Source organism: Podarcis melisellensis (assembly GCF_964234715.1).
Source record: "Podarcis melisellensis genome assembly, chromosome: 11".
NCBI lineage: Eukaryota > Metazoa > Chordata > Lepidosauria > Squamata > Lacertidae > Podarcis > Podarcis melisellensis.
The window spans coordinates 46,621,000-46,638,466 of NC_138543.1; the positions used below are offsets into that span (position 1 = coordinate 46,621,000).

A 17,467-nucleotide genomic window follows, 5' to 3' on the forward strand; every position below is an offset into this window, starting at 1 on the left:
TTTCCTTAAAAGTAAAAATGTGAGGAAACTCTCTTACTACATCTTGATTAAATTTGGTTAAAGTTGGTAGACTAAAGTCTATGTATTTAACACCTTGCCCTTCCTCACAAAATCAGCCTGAGGGGCTTCCAGCTGGCTGGCTGTGGTGAGCATTTGACAACCTGATACTTAGAACTCTGTGTAATCTTACATGACACACACACACACACACACACACACACACACTGGTTTGTGTAGTTTTCCTATATTTATGGATCTCCCCATCTCTGGAGGTCCCAAGAGAGCCCTAGCCTGGTCATATTTCAGAAGCAGCAGAAGACCGTTTTGACTGGGCTGCTATTGGATGACAAAAGTTAAGCAATCCTGCTTAATCTTTAAAACTGTAATAAGTGTCATTGTAACTGCAACGAGCTTCTGGACGAGAGTAGGACACTAGATTAATTAAACAAGCAATGGAACCTTTCGCTAGTTAACCAACCTCGTAAGTATCCTCTGGTTTCATATAACCACTAAATCTGTGGTTGTCAGCAGCTTTGTTTGTTTCATGCTGAAACACTTTGAGTAGTGTATCCAGAGAAATGTTTCCTTCATTGGTGAAAGACTCAGCTCCCTCTTCTTTTTCCTTCTCTTCTTCTTCCTCTTCACTTTCCTCAGCAGCCTCCTCCTCTTCCTGCTCATCCTGTCCGTCACTTGTTATCAGCTGCTCAGAAGAAGGAACATACTGGGGACGGAAAGTGTGACAGATTGGAATAGCTTTGCTAATGATCAGATGATTAAGCTTGGTGGCCACTAAGGGAGGAAGGAACTGTCAATTTCAGTTCTCTCTGTTTCTCATTTTTCTAATCTTAAATTCAGTTTGCCACCTTCTGCTACAATTTGTGATAGCCTTCATAAAAATTCACTAGAATTTTATGCAAATTTATCCTATTAACAAGGTTTTATAAGGAGTTTTGGCTAATGTGCACATTTTGGGAGCAATTTCCCCTGATATAATCAATTTTTGCATGCCTTTTTCACTAACATATTATTTTTTTCACGAAATATACATATTTCCCCCTGATATACTGTATGATATACAGCTTGCGGAGAACTCCGCGAAGCCTGGAGAGCGAGAGGGGTCGGTGCGCACCGACCCCTCTCGCTCTCCAGGCTTCAGCGAAAGCCTGCATTCGCCCCATAGGACGCACACACATTTCCCCTTCATTTTTGGAGGGGAAAACATGCGTCCTATAGGACGAAAAATACGGTATGCATTTTCATAAATATTGCGTGTTTGTAGAGCTGCATTGCAAAATTCAGACAAGTGTGAATTTGTAATGCCAGGCTCTAATTCACTTCTTTAGGGAGAACATTCAAGATGGGCACCATCACTAGAAATCTATACTAGTTTTAAAATGGTTTAACTGGTGAGGATCCCAAGAACTGTAGTTTTGTAAGTTTGTTGGGAAGTCTATTGAGAAAAGCTTAGCTGAGATTCTCACTGGTTCCTGAAGAAAGGCATGTACTCTATTATACTAATCTGATTAGAAATATCAGGCTGAACCATCCCTTCCTCCTAATATATATATAGTGGAAACTCTTCTTCTTCTTCTTTATTATTATTATTATTATTATTATTATTATTATTATTATTATTCACCCACCCTTCACCCTAAGGTCCCAGGGCGATTACAACATGAAAATACAATATAAAAACCAATTTAAAACAATTTGCAACCACAAAAAATAGATTGGTCCATGTGTGTGTGTGTGTTCACCATTTTCCAGAAGCTATACAATGAAAGTACTGGATGCACCTCTTTGCAGAGTTCTACAATTTAGGGGCTGCCACAGAGAATATTATCTCCTGGAAAGTCTCCCCCAACCCTCTGAGGGTGGAGGAACTACCAAGCGGGCCCCCCCTGCCAATCTTAGCACCCAATAAGGTCTGTAGGGAGGGAGGCAGTTTTCAGATATTGGAGGCCTAAACTGTTTAAGGCTTCAAACACTCACGTGAACACCTTGAATTAGGCCTGGAAATGAACTGGCAGCCAGTGTGCCTGTTTTAAAACAAAGGTTATGTGACATCTAAAAGAGATCTAAATGCAACCCTAGCCAGTAGTGTAGCTGCTTCCAGTGGCGTAGCATGGGTTGTCAGCACCCGGGGCAAGGCAAGTAATTTGCACCCCCTAACCCGTGGATTTGCACCCCCTAACCCTAACCCCCAGATGTTGCACCCGGTGCGGCCGGCCCCCCCTGCACCCCCCACGCTACGCCACTGGCTGCTTCATTGTGGAGCAGTTGACATTTCTCAGCAGAAGAGATGTCTGCATCATGCCATGGCCTTCACACACATGTAGTGGGATTCTGAAAGGCATCAAAAGCAATTTTGAACTCTTTAGTAAATGTTAGTGAGGAATATGGCGTCAACTTCTGCCACCAGGACGTCATTATTTGTTTCTCCGTCCACACCCTTTTCTTCTTTTCTTCTATATTACTGAAATAGTACAATTTAATTATCCAAGAAAGAGTATTAAAAAAATAAAAAACATCAGAGGAAAGCAGTAATTAAAGAGGCTCTTTATCAACAATGCTACTGCCACATGCCGCAGGAAAAGACCAAAGAGTGGCAGAGCTTGCAAGCAGATTTTAATTAAAGGCATTTATGGCCTTGAAAAGCCTCCACAGCACTTTACCAGTCCAAAATGGACAGGCTGACTGAACAAACTGCATTTCAATTTTCTAAAAAGTGCGGAATGGGAGGGACTGCACAGGAATCATCAGGGTGCAATGGCATCAGCAATAACACCATCTTGATTCTCTAGAGAAAGTGAGTGAGCAGAAGATGGCAACTCCAGACTGAGGTGTGAGTTTGGAAGCAACACAGAACAGAAAGGGTGATTAAGTGAAAAATCTGCAGAATTAGCATTCTCATTTCAGTTTGGTGCAGTCTGTGTAGACTGAAATGAAAACAATGTAACAGCCCAGCTTTAAGGAATAAGAAATTCAATTGTCACCAGCAAACGCTAAATTATTGTCAAGATCAACAGCACATTTACCCGTTGGGGAACAGGAGGGAGTTCCTGCTTTTTCCTGTGAATGTGTGTCCCTGTTGCGACACTTAGGGCCCGATAGACACCATCGACAGAATCAGGATCGGATGCAAAATAAAGGAGCATCTCCGTGTAGTTTAGCTGAGGAGGGTCTTTTTCAGGATCAGCAAATAAAGAAAAGAAAAACTGTAAAAGAAACATGCTTCAGTTAATTGATGCAGAGGATATTGTATGAGAATAATCTATGCAATGTCCGAACCACTTTGCAAGTCTTTCAGCAATGAGGAACATCTCTACACTGGGAAAACTTCGTGTGGTTGTAATGTGCATGTAGTGATTTGCAGCAATTTTGTGTTGGGTGTTTTCGTACTGAAGTCCACTTTCCATTCAGGTGGGGCAATGTGGTTGCCACTGCAACCAGGAATGTATAAAAAATTAAGGGGGAAAATTCTGCAACAAATCTTAAAATGTCTGGCCATATGGCTGGCTTAGCTTTCTGCCTGTATGGCTGGGCTACCTTGTGTGTTAGTTCTGTCAGTTTTGTGTTATACAATTACACAAAGAACAAAGGAACCACATCACTATTCGATCAAAGTCTGTACTGTACTGGCACCAGCTCTCTGGGGTCTCAGACAGGTTTCCTAGATCCTGCAGGGGACAGCAGGGGTTTTACCTCGCACATTCTGACTGCAAGACATATGCTCTACCACTGAGTTATGGCCCTTCCTAACCAATGGGCAGTCTTTTTTATTTTTTGAGAAACAAAGTGTGAAAATATAGGATAGAAGGCCCTCCAGGGCTTTTTGTGTCAGACATGTAGGTTGTCAATTCAGGAAAGAACTTGGAATCAAAACTCAATATGCATCCCAGTCAGTGCAAACTATTACCCTCAGATAAGAAGCTGATTAAAAACAGATTTAAGCCTCACAGATGTGAAACATAGTCTGTCATTTTTTAGAGAAAAATATTTTCCCAGAGGTAAGTTTGCAATGCTCTCTTTCCTCTTAAGGAAGCCAATCCTGATGAAGGATCTCACAGCTCGGCAGAAAAAAGGGCCACCTTCGTTGCGCTTCTTACAGTGAACAGATTATTATTATTATTTTGGTGGCAAGAGGTGTACATATAAGTTAAATACCACCGCCTGACCAGAATGGAGAAGGCAAATGGTTCAGTGATTGAGCACTCATTTTACATGTAGAACGTCCCAGGTTGAATTCATAGTATCTCCAGATAACAGACCCAGGACATTTCTGCCCGAGTTCTTGGATGGTGGCAATGTTCAGCTTTTTTTGGGGGGGGGGGGCAAAATTGTTGAGCTTTTTTTTAATTGAGATTTCCCGGACATTGAAATGGCTGGTCTTAACTGTGCTTAACTTCAGTTTGGCTTGCAGTCTGTGATTATTATTTTTTTACACTTACTTTTATAAGGTGCTCCTGGCGGTTAAATGGAAAAGGTTCTGTGGGGCTTTCTGGAACGGGTAAATCTTCACTGCCTTTAAACCACAGACCGACCTGGAATGACAGAACCATACAGTTGAAAGGGATTGTGTAGGTCAACTAGCCCAAACTGCTTGATTACTGCAGGATCCACAACGCAAAAGGCAAAAACTATAAGCATCCCTGAGAAATGTCTTTTCAACCTCTGTTCAGATATCTCCAGCAAAGGATAACCCACCACCACATACCAAGGTAGTCTGTTCCACTGCTGAACAACTGTTACAATTATGACGTTTCGCTGAACGTTTAGCCAAATCTGCTTCTCTGCTAACCTGTTGGTTCCAGTCATGTTCTCTGGAGCAACTAAGAACAAGTCTTGTCTACCATGCGGCAGCTCTTCAGATATTTAAATACAACTACCATTCCTTATTCCATCTTAATATCTTTCCTCATAGGACTTGATTTCCATACTTCTCACCATTCTGGTCACCTGGACATAAAATGTTCTATCCAACCAAATCATTGCATGCACATGGAACAACTTTTACAAGTTTCAACAGAATTTCCCCTTCCTCTCTTCCCCCCATATGCCACTCAAATTTGGTCTGGGGCTTATCTGGGGGTGTTGCCAGGGTGCATTAAAGGAGGAAAGGGAGGAGAAGTTCTGTTGCGTTCACAGATGTCGTTCTGCACGTGCAATGATTTACTTGGATACAACCCAAAGAACAGTTATTATTCATGACCCTCTTTGGACAATTTAAAAACTTAATATAAAAGCCCAGGAGGATCCAATCAAAGGCCCATTTAGTCTAGTATCCTGTTTCCCAAAGTAACCAGATACCTCCGGGAAATCTGCAGGCTGAGTTTCAAGGCAATAGCTTGCTTTTAACTGCTATTGAGTATTAAGGCTTATTAGGCAGATATGGAGGCACTGCTGTTGCTAAGGTCACACAGTCACTTAATCATTGTTGCTAATGACTACCATGCCAATCTCTCTCAAGGCTCATCTGTTCAACTCTAGAATAGATATATATCCTTTGAGTGCAGTGATATATAATTGATTTTATGATTAATTTTTTAAACATGTTTGTGTGCACAGATCTATAACTCTCTGTGTGTGTGTGTGTGTGTGTGTATGTGTGTGTGTGTTAATACACATGCACATTCCTTTTCTGGTGCAGGTCTTTATCAAAACCAACATGTAACAGCAGGATATATTCCAGGGAGGGGAAAACTGTACTTAAAAAGGCAGCAAAAATTGATTTCCATGCTAGGTCACATACAGCAACAGCAAGACTTCAGTGACTCATTAAATGAAACATTCTTGTGTTTCAAAATATGAGTCAGTCATTCTGGTTCTAGAAGCAAATCAGGAAAAAAAATCAACAGCTGAGGAGGATAAAAAGAAAGTTGCAGTGGCTGGTTTTAGATGAAATGGTGCCACTTCTTCATCTACTACTCATCCAGCAGTAATCTGCAGACAGACCTCCTTGCACAGGGGCCTAGGGAGGATGCCTGACCCAGGATGCAAGCCAGTTACCATAAGAGGAAAACTAAGCCTTAGCGGCTGTTATTGAAGAATGTTTAGGCACGCTATATTATCAGCCATCTAAATCTCGTCATGATTGCTGGTGCAGTTCTGAAGAATGTTAGAGCAGAACAGGCAACATTCTGAACAGTCAGCCAATGGAGCATGTACACAAAGTGCTCTTGCTGTCTCTCAAACTACAAGTTTTAGAATGTAGTGGTTGTGCATATGTATGTATGTATGACTGCAATGATGTCTTGCAAGTTTCTTAGTTTTGTTGGCATTTCCTAGGCATGAGGCAAAAAGAGCTGACTGTACTAGCTGACTGGCAACAGGAGGAAGGGGCTCACGCCATATTAAGAAGAGACCAGGTCCCCCTGTGTTATTGGGGGGGGGTATATGAGAGAAAAGCACAAAAGAAAGCACTTGTACAGGAAACTCTGGGGTACAAACTTTGACAAGACACCATTCACACAATTTGCAGTTGCATGAATGGCTTTTAAAAAATCATCCTGAATCCTTGTGTTGGACAGTGGGAAACTGTAATCCCTTGCTGTGTTCCCAATTAAGGTCTCTCTCGCTCCCTTCTTGCCCTGCTATTAGGATTGGAGGGAAAGTTCCCATTGGAGTGAATTATAGCTCAGTCCTAAATGCAAGTAGCAAGCATAGGAGGTTCAATACAGATCAAGACTGCAACAGGAGGTGAAGGGTTAGGGCCCTCCCTGCCCCCCACACCAAAGTCCCAACTTGGATCTGGGCTTCCGCTGTTGCAATTTGCTTTCAAAAAGCCCTCCACACAACTGCTAATTGTGTGCATTGCATTCTCTTCTAGCTTGGCCCTGCAATGCACAGTCCAAGAGGCAGGAGAGCGGTATGGCACTCTACTTGACACGCTCACTGAAGAACTGTGTCCCAGAGTGCTTTCCTTCCACCATGCGTATACTGTGCAGATTGTGGCCACCAAAATGTGGCACCTGGAAGGGCGGGCAGCCATCACTCATCAGGGATGTTGAAACCTCCATGGAAATTGAAGCCAATGCTGTTGATGCGTTCTGGAGCCTGTAAAACGTATGTGAGTAAATGAGCTAGGCATCTGGTTTCCAGAGCACATAGAAGGACTAGCTCTAGATCCCAGGGCAAGGAACAGTGTGTAGAGCAGCTGGAATCCATCTCCCATCAGCCCCAGCCAACATGGCCTGCAGTCAGGGATGATGGGAGTGCTAGTCCAGCAACATCTGGGATGTGTGCTCCAGATTCCCTTTCCTTCCTCTAAGTGGAGAAAGCTTTTTCTTTAGCATCTCCCCCTGCGTTACCCCAACATGCCTCTCAACTATACCCATATTCTGTAGTTTCTTCTTCCACTGTCCTCTTCACACCCAACTTTTGCCTTGTGTTGCCTGGACTACAGAGTAGTTGTGGAAAAGCTATGTCCATACATGCTATATTGTCAACTATGGCTATAAACACAAATCAGGTATGCATTGGGCAATAGGCTTAATCAAAGGGACCTAAAGAAGCTGAAGGGTACAAATCAACCCTATTTTTCAAAGCAGACGTGGGGATTTGGGGCCCTGTTACAAGCTTGTCCTAGGCCCAGAAACTGTGATTCGTCACTGGCTGCAGCAGTGGAGCTGAAGGGGGCATCATGGAGGCATTTTTGCGAATGGTGTGTGCACACTCATTCCTGTATCATATTCATTTAGAAGTTTTGCAGTGTTTCAGACTTCTCTGACCCAAGAAATGAATGTTTACACCACAGGAAAAGATGCGTCTGCTTGGTATAACACTTTCAAGTCTCTGAAAAGAAAACCTGACTACAGTTTGTCTCCAGCATCAATCTGTTCTATGGTGAAAACGAAAGCAGTTGACTTGAAAGCTACTTATGCCAGAAGGGTTCTTTGCAAGTCTATAGATTATACTTAACGTGGGAGGCAAAACCCAGTATATAACTTCAGTATATATCTTCAGTATATAAAAACATTCTTTTTCGTGTCAATATCTGGGAACAGAAGCACCACAACTCCATTCACAGCCCCAGTAAGCTAGAAAACCCTGTTCATATTATTTTAGCCTCATGGACTTTTGTGGGATTTCAACTGGGAAGTAACCAAATTTTATGGGTGGAATTAGATTTTTAAAAAAACCTTTTTGCTCAAAAACAACATCACTTACACATTTTTCTTGTTTCGCTCAGATTTACCAGCCCAAAGATCAGAGAACTGATACCAGATACTGAACCAAAGGATGTTCTACCTAGCTTCCTGTGTTGACTCTGGAGCTGTTGGTATGTTTTTAGTCTCTTTGCTGCTGAGCAAAATACCACAACTCTGCGTAGGTGGGTGAAATATTGAGAGCAGCATCTCTTTGTGGTTTTTCCATCCCTAGTGGCGACTGTTTCTTTTCCTTTTTCTGGTGAAATGTGTTGCCACATGATGGGGGTTTGCTTTTCCTTCTTCTAGTGAAAAGTTGCCTTTGTACTGCCATTGAATAATGGCAGCAGAGAGCAGCAAACACAGGCATGAGCCATTAGCTGCCCAGGCTTGGCACCTAGGAAGCTGAGTGCGGAAAGGTGGGGGAGCAGGAGACAGGACTTAGCATCTCATCTGTCCCTCCAGACCCACTTTTCCTCACGTCCGCTAAGCTGTTCCCTCCCATGGGTCAAAAGATCTTGGGAGAAGATGCAGGAATTAGCCTTTTGGGATGACTATGATACATCTTACAGGGAATGCAATAATGCTCCTCACTCCCGGGAATGCAAAACCAACCTATTTGTTATAAATTACTACAGTGCTAGGATGATAGGTACTCTACAGAACCCTACCCCAGCCACATCATGCACTTTGGAAGGAAAGGCAAGGGAGCACCACATGAAACTGACCTAAAATAATTTGGTATGAAATGTTTAATTTGAAGTAATTTAATTTATGAAATGTTTTGAAGCTGACATGCACTTCTGATTCGTTTCACGCACACATGCCAGCCCATGTCATTTCTGAACCACATGCCACTTTTACAACACAGTCCTATGCATGTCTACTTGGAAAGAAGTCTCACTGTGTTCAGAGAGGCTTGCTCTGAAGTTGGTACACTGGCCTGACAGTTAGGACGTGGGGTGGATGGGCCTGTGTTGGCTAAAATGAAATTAAAAACCACATTGGTGCATGAATGACGAGGGGCAGAAGGAGTTGCCAGTTTTGGTTCTCTCCACTTCTCATTTTTACTATCTTAAGTTTAGTTCTCCACATTTCTGAAACAATTTGTGTTTGGTTTTTTTAAAATCCTCACGAAACTTCATTAGCACTTTAGAGCAAATTTCTTCCAAAAAAGCACATTTCTGTATGCAGCTTTGACTAATGTCCACATCTTTGCAAACAATGTCTCCTAACAGAATGCATTTTGCTATGCTATTTTCACCAATACCTTGATATTTTTGCACATTTCCCCCTGGTGTATGCATGTCGGTGAACACTGTGTGCTTGTAGCATGGCACTGCAAAATTCAGATAAGAGCGAGTTTTGAAGGAAGCCTGTGATTTGGCTTCCATATTGTGAAAATTTGGTAACCTGGGCTTTAAATGTGAACGGAACTGAATTTTCCCTCCACCCCAAATCAGGGCTTGTGGCCCACAGGGTGTGAAGACTGGCTGGCTGCTTGTCCCAATGGTTTCATTGGGACTCACAGTCACAAAAATAGAACTTGAGAGAAGAAAGAATTGGGACCTGATCATATTCTTCCTCTGTGACAAAGCCCGATCCATCTACATCCACATCCTGGAATCTCTGCAGCGTCTCAAGAAGCTCCGTCACTGAGGGCAGAGGCCAAGGCTGGGAAGCTGCTTGCAAGAATATACGCCAGTCCACAGTGTCTGAGTCCACTGTTAACGCTGCTGCCAGGCCCTGCAACTGTAACATCCAAAAATACACAAGTTTACTTAACACAGTAAAAGTAAGTGGAATGGGTAACTAAGGGCAGGGCCATTTTATGGACTGTGTATCTTATACAGACAGAAGAATCCGTTGACTTCAAAATCACTGACTGCTCCCCAAACAGAAAGCTGAGACTGGGCAGAAATATAGTCCATGGCATCAATTGCAGGGAACTTTTTTCAAAGGAGACATCTTAATGCCTCGTCTCAACACAGGACTTCTGCTTTGTGACATGAGACGGTGCTCCAGCAGAAAGCAAGGTAGCATTTGAATGCAGACATGTATTTGAAGCTGGTTGACTGACTGAACTCAAAGAGTGCTCACTAAAGGTTCCTTGTCATCCTGGAAAAAGTGATGAGGGGTGCCACAGGGTTCTGTTCTGGGCTCGTTGTTGTTCACCGTCTTTATAAATGACGGATGAAGGAATTGAGGGGATGATCAAATTTGCAGGTGACACCAAACTGGGAGGGGTAGCTAATGCTGCAGAAGACAGAATCAGGATTCAGGATGACCCTTAGAAAATTGGAGAATTGGGCCAAAACTGACAAAATGAATTCTGAAGAAGGATGTTGACAAGCTGCAAAGTGTGCAGAGGAGGTTGACCAAGATGATAAAGGGTCTGGAAACCAAGCCTTATGCGGAATGGTTGAGGGAGATGGGTATGTTTAGCCTGGAAAACAGGAGACTGAGAGGAGATACAATAGCCATCTTCAAATATCTAAAGGGCTGCCAAAATAGAAGATGGGGCAAGCTTGTTTTCTCCTGCTCCAGAGGGTAGGACCAAAACCAATAGATTCAAGTTACAGGAAAGGAGATTCCGACTAAACATCAGGAAGAACTTTCTGGTGGCAAGAGTTGTTTGACAGCAGAATGGGCTCCCACGAGAAGTTGTGGACTCTCCTTCCTTGAGGGTTTTTAAGCAGAGGTTGAATGGCCATCTGTCATGTATGCTTTAGCTGAGGTTTCTGCTATGCAGTGGATTGGACTAGTATGACCCTTGGGTCCTTTCCAATTCTATGATTTCAACAAGCCTCCTCAATTTTGCCTACAAGTATTGGATTTTGGGAGGAAAAAATTTTCAGCAGCTACAACAAATTGACATGGCAGCCAGGAACATATCTTTGCAGATAACAAGCTGGGTTTATTCACTAGTACTGTTGTGTACCTGATCAATTTCATAAACAAAAGAGATGTATGCAGTGCAATCTGTTTTGCTTCCATAGTCATTCTTTTTATGCTTAACTACATTTTATTGTTTTGTGGATGGCTAATATAGTTACATTTAAAAATGTTTTTGCTGTATTTTAACTCATTCTTTTTTAATCGTAAGGCCATTAGCCCCCAAAGGCTATAAATTCTATAATAAAGACACGTATCCTATTCTAGCAATGTAAGCATCCATTTAAAATTGTAAGCATCTCAATTGTACATCTAGTCAACACAGCAAATGACTGTCAAAAATCACAGGAATAGCGGACACAGTGAGCACTCACATCATAAATGGAGAGGTGTAGCCAAGCATCAGGAAGCGAGTTTGAGCCAAGATTCAAAGTAATCAAGTCATAAACAATGTCAATGAATGTTTTGCTTGGTATTAAACCTAGACAAATGACAAAAGAAAAGTATCACATTGGGACTGATATGAACAGTTTAAAATCTGTTGTAATCTTAAAATCTGACTTTTCCTGCTGAGGCATATCACATCTACCTCTCGTTTTTATCTCCTAATTACACAAGGGCTGTAATTGCACACTGTAATAGCACTTCCACACCGCAGCATGGCTTTTTTTGGTCAAAAATTCTATGTGTAGCCATACATGCTGTACAATTTACTCAATAATAATACAATAAGAAACTGAAAGCACAATCCTACGCATATTTACTCAGGAGTAAGCCCCAGTGTGTCAATGAACATTCACTGTGTCTACGATTCTAATTTCTTTTTTCTTTAGAAGTGCAGGATAATTGGTTCTTAAAATCAGATACGAAAATGTATGTATAGCACTGTGCAAATTAATTTGAGTCTTCCCTGACTTTGTAATGCAAACAAGCAGTTTTTTCTTTGTTTTTGTTTTGCCTGATCCATTGCAGAGGTACGAAGCTAATGATGGGAACTTGTATGAAATGCAGCCATGCTTAAAGGCAAATCCTGTGCACAACTATTTGGAGAGTAGGCCATGCTGAATACATTGCCATTGACTTCCGACTTCCAAGCAGGCATATGTAGGATTGAGCTGCTTGCCTGCATGTTTTTTCTTATAGGCACCTGAGACAGTACTTGAACTGCAGAATGTGCAGCTTATGAAAATCACATTATTCTGCATTGTGGGTGACCATTTGGGGAAGACCCACAGCTCTGTGATAGATCATCTGCTTTGCATACAGAAGGTCCCAGGTTCTGCCAGTTAGTGCAGACAATTCTGATCAAAATGGTCTTGGCTTGTGACCCAGCAAGTCAAATGTGGCCTGCCAGTTAGATACTGCAGCCAGCAGCCTATGTTTTGTCATGAGCCCAGAGGGTTTGTTGTAGTGGCTAGAGTGCCAGCCTAACTCCAGGGAGAACTGGGTTCAAATCCCATTCAACTATGAAGATGACTTGAGTGACATTGGGCCAGTCTTAGCTTAACCCACCACACTGGGGGGATTAAAGCGGAAGGAGGCCTTGACCTTCTTGTAGGAAAAGTGGGATATACGTGAAATAAAGTTGGGGGAGATCTGATCCAAATTAGGCAAGTTGTCATTTCATATAATTAAAGTTGAAAGCCGGCAATGTGTACAGTGGATCCTTAGAGGAAGTATGAGATGTCTGCAGAGGAATACAAGCTGCTACAAGTAAATAATATAAACTTATTTCTATTTTTTAAAAAGAGAAGCTCCCATGCAGCACAGCTTTTAGAAACTACGGATAGACGCTTGAGCCAAGCAGTTTATAGAATAACAACTTAAGAATTAAAATAGTGGATTTCCACCCAATGCAAAAAGCAATGCAATGATTTCGTGAGAGAAATGATAATGAATTGGGTACTATTACTGTCATCCACAAAAATGTTATACATTTTTAAATGTGTTAAAAGTATGCGCTTTTAAAATTATAAATTTTAAAAATGTATTTCTCTACAGTCATTTGACTACAGTGCATCTAAGTGGAAACCAGTATTTCTTGGACGTTCACTATGCGAAACAAGTTGAAAAACAAAGGTATGGGGGCACCCATGCAATTTGTGCCCCATGGATTCTTCTTTGTCTTCTTAGCTACCTCTGCCAAGTAGTAACTATGGAGGGAAAAGGGAAAGGGGTTTGTTCCTTTACTGCTGCTAGATAATGCACAATGACCTCTTGGGCCATGACTACTTTTAGCAAGCTCTACATTGGTCAACCAGTTAATCAAGTTGCGCATGCATTCAAAAGTAGTGGCGTTCTACAACTATGGCTGCAGCTATTGTATCTGAAAGCATCAAGGTACAAGAGATGATGCTGTGATACCTTCTAGAACCAGGAACATTTAAGATGTCTTATCCGCAGGTGATATCCTTGATGTGTAAAGGAGGCAATATCCTCAACTTATTTTTACTACAAAGATATTTCATTCTGCATGTTTCTGCTGGCACTGAAAGTCTCATCTCTTCTTTTCTCTTGTTATTTTGCAGATAAGAAAAATTAAGTGTCTTGGCATCCTTCGTAGTTAGGCGTTTGATAAAAAGTGTTCTCTTCCATTGCTTGTTTTTAATCCAGTAAAACACTAAGTAGAACAGTTGCGGCAATTAAGAATGAAGAAATGCATGAATGAATACTGTGACTCTTCGGAACAATTTTGGAAGTCCAAATTATTGAGGGAATCAACCCTTATTTCCCTCCCACAGGCAATTATTTTTACATGTCAAATTTCCAGAAGAAGGAAAATGAACAGGAAATCAGATGTCAGTAAAAACAGTACAAACAATTGCTTATCCATAATAACCCTAACAGGAATAAAATAATTTATGTAATACAATACAGGATAATAAACAGTTATTCCAAATTATTGTTTTCATTGTTCAGTATCTAGCCAGAATCATAATATTCCTAAACACTTGCTATAAATATATTGGAAAATTCCAAGCGCATAGAAAGACAGTGATAAATTAAAATCAATTTAATAGCAGCTTAACAGAAAGAAGGAAGACTATGAAGTTCCATCAAGGAGTCAAGAGCGTACACTTCAATTTATAAAAATGAACCATACACACACACACACACACACATATATAGACAAAAATGATACTTGGTAATTTCATATGCCAATCCAATACCACATATTTCAAAAGTAATACCTGATAAGCATATTCTGACAAATACCAAGCAGTTTGAAAAGAAATATAGTTTACAGCTTTTCCAAAAGATATACTTCTTATTTCTCTCCCTTCCCATCTAAATGCATGTGTTAGTTTCATGACACATTATATGTGCTTTTAGACGTTCCATTATAATCAAGAAGTATATAAATTTTGGTTGAATGAATGAATGAATAAATAAATAAATAGAAATTGTCCAGTAAATAGTTACCAAAAAAAAAAAGGAAAGGAAAGGTCAACAGACATTATTAAAAATATTTGAGGAGACAGCTGGAGAGAGTGTTTCACATCTAATAGCTTCCAAATGAGCTTTCCCTTTCCCTTTCCCATTCAGAGTCAGATGAACAATCTGGTGTCTCAGGGTTGACCATGCCCTGCTCAGCCTGTAGTCTCCTATTCCTTTGTGAGGAAATATTCCACAACTGGATAGCCTTTTGGGGGTCAAACTTCTTGATATCTGGAGAATTCATCAGAATGACCATGCGATCGGTCATGCTTTCAAACACCAGCTTTGAACGTAGCCTCATCATTGTAAGTTTCATCTGACAGAAGCCTCGTGCTGCCTCGTCAGAACTGGCAGGTAGCGTCAAGACAAGATCTACCAGCGACAAGATGTTTGGATATTTATGAGAATAATCTGTGTTCACTGCTTCCCATGTCAATCTCCGGATGCTCTGATATCTAGAAAGGATAACAACTGTTACTAAATGTGTTTCTCCCACTGACATATTCAGAAAATTCATTTTAATTTCATGTCATCTTGCTTGTTATTTATTATACCTATTATACAGCTCTGCTTTTAACATGTTCCATTCGGTCTCTACTTCATAAACCTTCACGTTGGCACATTCCAGGACCGGCTCATAATACTTCGTCAAGACCGACACTTCCACTTCACCAAATTCTGCAAGAGGTTAAATATTAATTTTTAAAGCAAACAAACCACCCATGCATTTCGGAAAGAAACAATCCCTTTGGATGTAGTCTGATTTCTGTACCTGGTTCAATTTTGTCCGGCCACAGCTTAAAACTTCCAATAGCGCTTGCTCTCAAAACATCTTCGCTAGCATCACAGAAGCAATCGCGCAGCTGCTTCAAAAGATTGCTTATTAATTCTATCCGGATGGCTGATATGTCACCATCTCCTACAAGCTGGTGACCATGAAAATGTGTGATGGCCTCCACCAGACGCTCCCTTGGCCCCGATCTGAAAAAATATTACATTTAACGAATGTACTGTGTGCCTTTGATTTGGATACATCCAGTTAATATACAGTTTTGGTTAAGCATATACAACCTTGCTCGATACATTTGGAGTGTTTCCAGTGTTGACTGGCTTGTTGCGAACACATCTGCGATGGAAGAGTTCTGATCCTGGGCGACGCGGGAGAGGATGTTGAGGACGTTAATGACATCAAGCAAAAAGTGAGAAAACTTGACAATGTCTGTTTTCAGAAGAAGCTTTAAGAGGTCTTTGGCTTTCTGGTGATTTGAGGAACATGGTTCTTCTTCTACCTGGATGCAAGAAAAACAAGTCAGTAGAGCAATGACCAAACACAGGTTTTCACTTATTATTTCTTCAAATCATGCTTGGTTTTAAAGAGCCTTTACCTTACTCATGTGTAGGACAAATGCTGGGTATCCTTTCAGAAGGATCTGAAGAGCTGTCTGTAGGCGAAGAAGCCATCGTGAACCACCAATTCGAGAAGGAATGGATGTTCTCAGATTGAGATCTTCATAGACTAGCTTGAGGTCATTCTTGTTCAGTGGAGAGTTATAATAGTAGTACATGTTTTGCAAGAGCTCTGTTAGAATGGTGTATAGTTGGGTGCTTTTCAGTGCTGCCTTGTAAGCTATTTCAAGGTGATGCACGAGGCAATGCACACTCTGAACACATGGCTGGATTTCTTTTAACAGTTTAGCTACCCCATTGCTTTGTCCAACCATAATGTCTCCACCACCACTTCCGAAGCCAACAAGTTTTCTTGCCCAGTCTTGGCTTGGCAAATTGAGCTGCAGACTGGTCTGTAATGTTTGCACAATGGCATTCTTCACAGCAGCTGCATCACGTTTGTCTACTGACTGAACTCCAACAATCTGGCAGTGGATCTTCCCTTGGAGTGCAAAACGTACGTACACCAGGGCAGCTTCTCTTATTGTGCTGTCTGTAACGCCATCACTAATGAGTGAGAAGAACTTGCATTTTTCTAATTTCTCTTTCAAGGTTCTTCGTTCCACTTCAGCAATGAAATGAATAAAGATCCTTGCTGCCTTGTCATTTCTAAATATGGAACCAATATCCACTCCTTTCATATCATCCAGTTTACACATCCAGTCCAGGTCTGTGATGGGGCGTCCAGTTTTGGCAATGGCGTGGCATGTTCTGAAAAGGTTTTCTATTCTTCCTAAGGTTGTTTTGCTCATGCTCTTTAACATCTGCTCAGTGGTAGCTGTGTCTGGGACAGAGCCACTGGCTGCTTCCATACAGGTAGCCCATGCATGAGCTTCACTGTTGTGGTGGTCGTTGACTAATTCAAGTACAAAGTCATCAGTCCCAGAACAAAAATTGTGTGTTTTCTCCCCTAAATCCACGTTATGTTTCCGACACAAAGCACAGTACATGGTGCCCCTCTCACTGTTATGTTTTAGCCAAGGGTACTTTGACAGCCATATTTGTTGAAACTGGTGATTCTTTCCTGGTTGTTTTTGGATGCCTGGAGTTATATTCTTGCTTTTAAATTGTTTCAGTGCTGCTATGGCTATAAATATTTTAAATATAACTCAGTATTAGGATGCATTATTATTGTGGTTGCACACAACTAAAGATAGGCCTGAATAAGTAGCCTAAGTGGCTAAGATCACATACTTGGAAGTAAGTCACAGACAGACACATTACCAAACCTATGAATATGAACCTCAACAACTCATTAGGTTCACCTTAAAAATGAGGCAAGCACTAAAACCTCCAAATTCTTCTCCGGCTCAGGTTTTAACCTCAACTGCAGAATTCCCTTCTACCCATATGACTGCTCATCCAGCAGCAAAAGCAACACAGCCAGGAATTCTCCCTTTCCCTCCTCCTATCTCTGTTCCACCTCCTCCCTACCCTGTGCCTTGAACACTGGGAAGTGCAATTTTCACAGAGTGCTAGACAACGTTAGTTGCTCACAGGAACTACCTCCCCCAACATTCCAGGTGTCAGGGATGGTAGGG

At 41.5% G+C, this 17,467-nt stretch overlaps 1 protein-coding gene across 4 annotated transcripts in view; it reads right to left on the bottom strand.

The window, feature by feature from the left end:
• SPEF2 (sperm flagellar 2) overlaps positions 1-17,467 on the bottom strand; it is a 90,142-nt gene that overhangs the window by 7,962 nt on the left and 64,713 nt on the right. For 2 of the 4 annotated variants that reach the window (XM_081929533.1, XM_081929532.1), the window contains exons 31-35: positions 11,417-11,523; positions 9,717-9,899; positions 4,452-4,544; positions 3,039-3,218; positions 479-721 (exon numbers count right to left, since the gene is read on the bottom strand). In XM_081929533.1, the coding sequence (XP_081785659.1) occupies positions 479-721; positions 3,039-3,218; positions 4,452-4,544; positions 9,717-9,899; positions 11,417-11,523 (806 nt within the window). Of the gene's footprint in view, positions 1-478; positions 722-3,038; positions 3,219-4,451; positions 4,545-9,716; positions 9,900-11,416; positions 11,524-14,497; positions 14,936-15,034; positions 15,159-15,252; positions 15,462-15,551; positions 15,770-15,865; positions 17,014-17,467 lie in introns of those variants that run through there. The other 2 variants (XM_081929531.1, XM_081929530.1) reach the window with 1 other exon arrangement.